This window comes from Sinocyclocheilus rhinocerous, unplaced genomic scaffold (assembly GCF_001515625.1).
Source record: "Sinocyclocheilus rhinocerous isolate Xijiao unplaced genomic scaffold, SAMN03320098_v1.1 scaffold675, whole genome shotgun sequence".
Taxonomy (NCBI): domain Eukaryota; kingdom Metazoa; phylum Chordata; class Actinopteri; order Cypriniformes; family Cyprinidae; genus Sinocyclocheilus; species Sinocyclocheilus rhinocerous.
Genome location: NW_015629520.1, coordinates 488263 through 497351, shown reverse-complemented (window position 1 = coordinate 497351; position 9089 = coordinate 488263). Strand labels below are relative to the sequence as shown.

The 9089-nt window shown below is 38.6% G+C and overlaps 1 protein-coding gene across 1 annotated transcript in view; it reads right to left on the bottom strand.

Annotated features, from left to right (window-relative positions):
- LOC107739079 (S phase cyclin A-associated protein in the endoplasmic reticulum-like) overlaps positions 1 to 9089 on the bottom strand; it is a 119348-nt gene that overhangs the window by 97691 nt on the left and 12568 nt on the right. The window contains exon 5 of the mRNA XM_016551061.1: positions 148 to 248. Coding sequence (XP_016406547.1) covers positions 148 to 248 — 101 coding nt within the window. The remainder of the gene's footprint in view (positions 1 to 147; positions 249 to 9089) is intronic.

Genomic DNA, 9089 nt, shown 5'->3' with positions numbered 1-9089 from the left:
GGTGTTTGTGTGTGATATATATATATATATATATATATATATATATATATAAATAATCACACACATATTATATAACTTAACTAGCTGTATAGAAAAACAACAGAAGACAATGGCATGTCCCCATTTAGATAGCAAGCACATTATCACCTGTTCTGAGCGTCTGTTTTTTCCAGCTTCTCCTGTAGTTGGATCCAGTCGATTAGAGCTTTGAAGTCTCGGACGTAGTTATCCAACATCATCAGAACCTCCTGGGGGGGAAGAATGTGTGCTGTCAGTTGTGAAAGCCTCAATGAGATAAGGGAGAATTACATGCAACTCTGATATTTGCTTAAGCACTGACCAACCATCAAAAGGCAGAGCCTTCTTGACTGAAAAGGATGTGCTTGCAAAAACCTGCCAAAAGTTACAAGAGTTGTTTTATGACAGGGGTGTCCAATCTTGCTCCTGAAGGGTCACTGTCCTGCAGAATTTAGCTTCAACCTTAATTAAACACACCTGAACCAGCTAATCAAAGTCTTGACGATCACCACAAACTTCCAGGCAGGTGTGTTGGGGCAAGTTGGAACTAATCTCTGCAGGACATTGACCCTCCAGGAGCAGGACTGGACAACCCTGATCTATGAGCTATCAAAATGTTAAAAGTGGCAACAAATGTCTGAAATTGCCAATGTCAAGGCAAAGTTATTTCAGTAGAACAACCTCCCAAACATAACATTTAATACAGAACATCCAAATCGACCTTCCCTACTTCCTGTCATCAGAGTTCAGTCCTGTTAACGTTCAGCTCACTGATAAAGCTGTGACCCCAGAGACCTGATCTGACCATGCAAAAGGGCCAGATCGGCCCCCCACCCTGACGTCTCTTTTGTGGAATTTTTGGAAGAACAATGAGCAGGGCCCCAGCCAAGACCCCCGGCAGAATCTAGTGAATTCTCTGCTAAGTAGAATCCCGTACGAGCCCCCGATTCTTATTCACACTGAGGAGCTGGTGTAAACCAACACCCTGTTGTCTCTACTAAAAAGTGGGCATCTGTAGCTACTGGAGCACATCTCACACACACCCCACACACCAGAAGCACTCCATTCACAAATACCAGAAGGGGACAAAAAGAAAAGGATGAGGACTAAAGAAAAGGGAAAAAGAGTGCTGCTGCTCTTTCTTGCCTCAGTGGTCTTCCACAAGAGGTGTGGCTGAAATTACCAATTAGCTTTGCAAAAGGGGGCTGGCAAATCTGATTGGGGCTGTAATCATTTCTAGTTACTGGCAAAGAGTGTGCAGCGAATGAAGAAATGTTCATTGTCTATCCGATATTCGATCTGGGAGTGCCGTAGGGACTCTGGGGAATCCCTTGGCTCCAACAAAGATGCTAGAGAGTGTCGCAAAGCCTTGCACAACACAGATTAGAACAGGTCTACAACCTTAGACCTACCACAGGCTCTCAAGATTACAAAAAACTGCTTGCGATTATTAAATCTGCCAGAAACTGCCTCAATGCCAGTCATAATCAATTAGTGGTTAAACCGATCATAGTTGATCCGTGATCCGTACGGACCAAGCCCCACGGTTCGGCACGCATGTGATCCGCGGATTAATTGCAAAATTGAACCATAATAGAGTATAAGTTTATCATTTGTTCATATTTACACAAGCAAGCGAATTTTAAACAATTCCAGAGAGAAAAGGCGAAAGGGAACTCGATTAGTTACGCACACGCGTTTCAGACGGCGTGAGAACACCGAACTGAATCCTCTTCTGAATCCTCTGAACAAACACATATACATAAAATTATGACAAAATACCCAATCTCGACAATCATTCAGTTAAACGCAGTCAGTTATGTCTCAAGTGAATGAAAACAGCTGAGAAAGAAATCGGATGTGGTATGTATCATTATATCGGATCTGTGCATCAAGTCTTAAAGGGACAGTGGCCTATAAATACTGCTTCTGTCATTAATGATCATCAAACAACAAAACAGCTGTGATAAAAATCTATTTAATTTATACAGTGAACACTATGCGGTGTTATTTTCCCTAATTATTAAATTTCTGTATTTGAATACTACCAACCTCATTTTATTTGTAACATATTCTGTTGCATTAATCTATGCTTGCAATTTGTGTATTTGTTCTTATTTTTACTGGCTGTTCTCTTGTCTCTTTAATCATGTTTAAACTTTCTTAGTTAATCTAGTAGTATTTGCTGTGGTATCAAAGTACTTCGCTTTAAGTAATAAATGGAAAGCACGTTAAATTGAAATGTTTCTTTTCTTGCTGATCCGAAAAATGATCTGATCCGTGGGTCAAAAAAGTAAGTAATAAATGGAAAGCAAGTTAAATTGAAATGTTTCTTTTCTTGCTGATCCGAAAAATGATCTGATCCGTGGGTCAAAAACCGCAATGTGATCCGAACCGTGAGATTTGTGATCCGTTGAACCACTATAATCAATCTTAATTTATGTGCTTGAATAGTTTCCTACGAATCTATTAATGAAGCAGTAGGTCATCTAGAACTTTCAAAGTTGCATTTCGTAGTGTTCAGAGCCACTTCTGAAGCACTATGCATGATAAAAGTGGAGTGCATTTGAAAATGATCCTGCAGGTTCACTACCTTGCGGGTATGCGGCGTCTTCCTCATTTGCAGTTTCAACTGCGTTCCAGTTGTGGTGCATGACAATGGGACTCATTCATGAAACACGAGCAGAACAAATTTTTGTGCAAAGCCATCCTGACGTAAACTTTCGAATCCATGAAAATGTTTGTATTTTCAATTCTTTTTTTTGTGGCTGAGAGTTGAAAACTGTTAAACTTTGGGAAAAACGCAGCACTTGTCACGGTCACTTTTTACCCAGCCGTCCAATCATTTGAGAAGAGGCAGGACAAATACTACAACGACCAGCCATTCTATTTGTCCAAAGACTTAATAATGGAGAAGTTAATATTGCTGGTTACTGCTAGGGGTGTCGAAATTAATTGTTTCTACGATGCATCGCGGTTCGGTATCGGTTAAGATACAGACCATAACCGATTATAACGTACTGGCGCTTTTCTGACGTCATTTGTTGCGGTAGCATACATTAGGCGCGTTCGGCTTGAAGCGCCGCTGCGTAGAATGATCAGTGTATGACATCAAGTACCACGAGAGAGATAAAAGAGCAGATTCACAATGCTTTCGAATCGCTTTCGCGGTTGATGTCATACACTGATCATTCTGTGCAGCGCTGCTTCAAGTTGAACGCGCCTAATGGTGGAGGGAGGCGAGACACGAGTGCGAGTAATTAAAAATGCTCCAACTACTTTAAAAGTCGACATCTGGGCACATTTCGGCTTTTATGAACAACCTGGTAAGCACGACCTGGAGAAGACACACGCTGTGTGTAAATCATGTCACGCACAATAAAATATGCAGGGGGTAATAGCCTAGCACTAACTTGAGAAACCACGTCAGGTTGCGGTTCAACGGATCACAAATCTCACGGTTCGGATCACATTACGGTTTTTGACCCACGGATCGGATTATTTTTCGGATCAGCAAGAAAAGAAACATATTTCAATTTAACTTGCTTTCCATTTATTACTTAAAGCAAAGTACTTCTTTGATACCACAGCAAATACTACTAGATTAACTAATGGCGCTTTTCCACTGCATGGTACGGCACGGTACGGCTCGGTACGGTTCACTTTTGGGGGGTTTTCCACTGGGTACAGTACCTGGTACTTTTTTTAGTACCACTTCGGTTGGGGTTCCAAGTGAACCGTACCGTTACCAAAACGTGACGTGTAAACCCTGCTGATCACGGATAAGAAAGTTTAAACATGATTAAAGAGACAAGAGAACAGCCAGTAAAAATAAGAACAAATACACAAATTACAAGCATAGATAAATGTAACAGAATATGTTACAAATAAAATAAGGTTGGTAGTATTCAAATACAGAAATGTAATAATTAGGCAAAATAACACTGCATAGTGTTCACTGTATACATGAAATATAGATTTATCACAGCTGTTTTGTTGTTTGATGATCATTAATGACAGCAGCAGTATTTATAGGCCGCTGTCCCTTTAAGACTTGATGCACGGATCCGATATAATGATACATATCACATCCAGTGTTGACAACTTTGTAATTTTGTGGCCAAATTTAGCAACTTCTCAGACTACCCTGGCTACTTTTTCTTCCAAAAGCACCTAGCAACAAATTTAGCTACTTTTAAAATTTATTTGGCAACATTTAGCAACTTTTGATAAGTGACTCATACGATAAAAGGCACACATTTTCCATCCAAATGACACAAGAGGAAACAAAAGATGCCTAGCAGTAAACAAATCACGTGACTTAAGTTAGCTGTTATTCGCAATTGTTCAATTAATAATAATAATAATAATTTAATAACTGAATAATTGTTCATTTATGAAACACCTTGTGAGTAGCTTGTACCTGCAATTGTTGATCAGTTAGTACACTGTAAGGAAAATATCTAGAGAAATAGAAAAGGTTCTAGTAATTCAATTCAAGTTTATTTGTATAGCACTTCTCACAATACAAATCATTGCAAAGCAGATTTTAATTGTCCAAGACATTATCTGTTATCCATTTCCCATTATCCGTTGTAACCCTGTATCCCCAAAACACAAAATACAATGTGTAATTTAAAATGCAGGTAAAAAAAAACCCTGTGAAAAATAATTACAGAAAATTCCTTCATATTAACAGTAGATTGTGCTCTACTTTTACAGACTTTTATTAGAGTGTAACTTAGGCTACACTGCTTAAAACTACAATTGTTCAGCATGTGCAGTTTTACTAGTTTACTAGCTAATTTAAAAAAAAGTGTAAGTGTTAAATAATTCAATGTTGTTTAAAATTAGTTGTTTATATTTGAATATTGCATTATACATTTATATTATTTTACAAACAAATCTAAATTAACATATATCAAATATATTTTTTGCATTGTGATTACGTGATGATGTCATCGTGCAATGACATCACCAGGTCATTTAGCAACTTTTAGCAACAAATCAACCTTCCTTTAGCAACTTCCCCTGAAAATGAGTTGGCAACACTGATCACATCCGATTTCTTTCTCAGCTGTTTTTATTCACTTGAGACATAACTGACTGCGTTTACCTGAATGATTGTCGAGATTGGGTATTTTGTCAATTTTATGTATATCTGTTTGTTCAGGATTCAGAAGAGGATTCAGTTTAGTTCGACAGTTCGGCCGTCTGAAACGCGTGTGCGTAACGAATCGAGTTCCCTTTTGCCTTTTCTCTCTGGAATTGTTTAAAATTTGCTTGCTTGTGTAAATACGAACAAATGATAAACTTATACTCTATTATGGTTAAATTTTGCAATTAATCTGCGGATCACATGCGTGCCGAACCGTGGGGCTTGGTCCGTACGGATCACGGATCAACTACGATCCGTTTAACCACTAACGTCAGGTACAGTTCATATATCTGACTGCTTGTATTTACTGACAAAATTGTATACATGAAGTAAAATTGAAAATTAAGGATGCAGTGCATCGTCGATGCATTGTGATGCATCGTGATATCGAATTGAACCAAATCGATGACATGATAATCGTAATCGAACCGAACTGTGAGACCAGTATAGGTTCACACCCCTAGTTACTGCATTTCTATATTCAATAATATTCAAAATGAGATACTAGTAATACGTTACTGCCGATATTCCAAATCATAGCAACCAAAGCATCTCAGCTGGAAAAACGCTGTGCCACCAAAGCCTTCTCAAGCGCCACCAGTTGGCCACTTTCAGAAGAGCGCCTGGCATTTTCTCAGCTGGCTAAAAACGCTTTGGTGGACACACGTTAATTGAATATTTATGGTTAGCCATGTGGTCTATTAGTCTTTTTTGCATTTATGCAATGTACTGGAGCCAAACCTGAGAAGGCTGTTCAGAAAATTCCACAGCATTCCTGGACATGTAATTCACGTAGTTGTAATTCATCGGCGGGGATTATGGTAATGAATGATTGTGCACGCAGGGCCTTTTCACAAAAGATTGGAATTCATTAAAATACACACACTTAACTATCAAATCTGATGATTACAATGCATTTGTGAATTCGGAGAAGAGTTTTCGGGAAGGTCTGTTTTACGGGCAAATTACTCAGAATTTACTTGTATATTAACACAGGTTTCATGAATGAGGCCCAATGTGTTGACACCTGTATCACAATGTGTATCATATTGTGAGGTAGTCAGAAATACTTAGACTTCCTGTTCGTTGAGACACAGTTCAAATGCATTCAAGATCAGGACCAGGGTCTGTGGTGTGACTGATGATCTGGGGGACAGCAGGCGATGCTGTGAAACAGGCGTGTGTGTGTGTGTGTGTGTGTGTGATTGATGGGCAGTAACGGGGGAGTGGCAATCGTGAGGAGAGGTCCACACTGCTTTTAGTTAATAGGGGAGTCAGACCCAGTGAAAGATGTGTCCAGCAGCAGGCCTGTTGATTGGGGCTAGTTAAAAACACCAGGGCATGGTGGAGGATGATACTGGCCCATAATGCAACAGCTAAGGGAAAACAAGTGGACAGTAAACAGGAGTGCCCTTAAAAAAAATCCTTACACATTTAGAATACAATTCAGTTCATTTCAAAAGACTTCTATAACACACTTGACGGGAAAATACTTAATATGTTAACATTTTAACTTACTGGGTCATTCGGTCAAATGAAAAATTAAATGACCCTTCAACCCCACAAAAACAATTCTGATATATTACATCTTTCATTTTCATAGACCCATTCACACATGCAGAAGGATAATTGTCTTGTCCATGGGCTGATGTGACATAAATCGGGCCTGAGACAAGGTAGAGGGCTGATAAGAACTAATTAGTCCTCTGGGCTGTGGGTTAAAGATGTGGGTGTTACTTGAATATGAAAATAAATCAACCCACCCGACCAAATCATGAACCAGCCAACACTAGCAGAGGATAAAGAATCAAGAGACACAGGTGAAATTGAGTGCTGGGAAACTAACTATTTTACACAGAATAAGACACTTAGGAATAAGCAAATATAATTTATTGCAAATGCTGTACTGAATACATGAAGTTAAAATGATCCATATTTCTTGTTTTACTGGGCACAATCCACCAAAATGGGAAAAAAAATCAAGTCAGAGGTGACATGCCCATTCAAAGTGAGATTTTGAGCCATGTGGATTTTGAATGCAGCTTCCAAAAGACAAAAAAATAGCCTATTAATCTTTTCTATATTTAATACAATCACACCGGCGTGATTAGAATGTTCAGCGCGTCATATTATCACAGGGTTTCTACAGACATGAACAAGTTAAATTTAAGACTTTTTAAACAGCTGACTCCTAAAGTTTTTCATATTCTTCATATTCTGTGTGGTGGTCAGATAGAAATTAATTTTTTCCAATAAGTTTAAATTGATTTTTTACTTTTATGGGCATTTTACCTTTATAAAGCCATTTTTTCTATAAGTGTGCATTATCTTTTGAGTAAAATTCTTACATTTAATCAGCGAATAAGAATAATAAGACATTTGGGCTCAGGGACGCGGGAAGTAGGGGGCTGAGGGGGCTGCAGCACCCCCTGTTTTCACATGGTTGCAAATGCAACGTCAAGTTTGTTCATTTAAATTTATTCAGTTTTAGCATTTAATAATTTATTTGTAATGATCTCTACATTAGGTCCGTCAGACTGAAGATATTTTAGCGGTAATGTGACCAAATATATTTAAGACCCATCGAATCCGAATTTAAGACATTTTAAGGCCTTATATTAGGAAAACGTTATTTAAGACATTTTAAGACTTTTTAAGGACCCGCGGACACCCTGTATCAGCTGCTAAATCTGCGTTCGCTGGCTGGCGCTGAGCCAGACGCGTTTGTACAGCGCTGCATTATAACCAATCACACACGATGCCGTTGAGCTTATGAACACAATGACCAATCAGAGGTGCTCAGAATGAGTCATCGCTAAAATGCCGGTGTTTTCTTCACTCGCTCGCTGACTGAGGCCCTGTCCCAAATGGAACACTTCATGCGCACTTGAGGTCTTGTCCGTTAAGTCCACGAGACCGTAGGGTGTCCCATTCTCATTTTAGCGTTCAGAAGGGTGCTCGCGAGCGCCCCCTTTGCGGCAGTTATGCGCCCTCGATCCGTACTTCTGCTGAGCCCCGCACCGGGGACAGGGCGAATACCTCTTTCTGGCGAATTCTCTCATTAGAAAGCAACAACAAATTGCAAATGCGTGTACGAATCTGTAAGATATTAATTTCATAGTGTAAACAGCTTCAGTGATTTTAATGGGAGTTTTTGAGAGTGCTTGAACTAGACTGTCAGTGAAAATGTTCTTTGATAATATAAATGTTCTTTGCTCTCTTTCTGTACAATGAAAGTATTATGATTAGTAGCCTAACTTGCAATGTTTTTATTCACATTAACTTTCAATGTTAAATTCACATTAAATATAAAGTCAGTCGTATTAAAAATATGTTATGGCATGACACCCATATCTGTTAATTAAAGGGTTAGTTCATCCAAAAATTCTGTCATTAATTACTCACCCTCATGTCGTTTCAAACCCGTAAGACCTTCGTTCATCTTCGGAACACAAATTAAGATATTTTTATGCATAGCTAATAGACTACATTATTAGGTTACTTTGACCATCGCCCGCTATAGATCAACATAATCTATAAAGGTGAGAATCGAGATATTTCATGATATAGTTAATGCGTTTGGGAATGTTTCGAATAAAAAGGGAAAAAATAAAATAAAACATGAGTGCTATTGTGGCTGCTGTGTGACGACCCCCCCCCCCAACTCATGCCCCCTCAAAAATAATGAGTGCATGACGCCCCTGAAGCAAGTTGTTTATTTTTACAGTTTTTCCATCACAATTTATACACTTTATAAAATGTTTTGCATTTTATACCAAATTCTGTTGATGACCAAAAAAAAAAGATACTTTTATGCAATTATGTAACAGAAAAAATGTGCCGGTAAATGTACACAACAAAGAAAAACAAGTGCTGAATCATAGATTTATATCTTTATAAAGGAGCATTATGT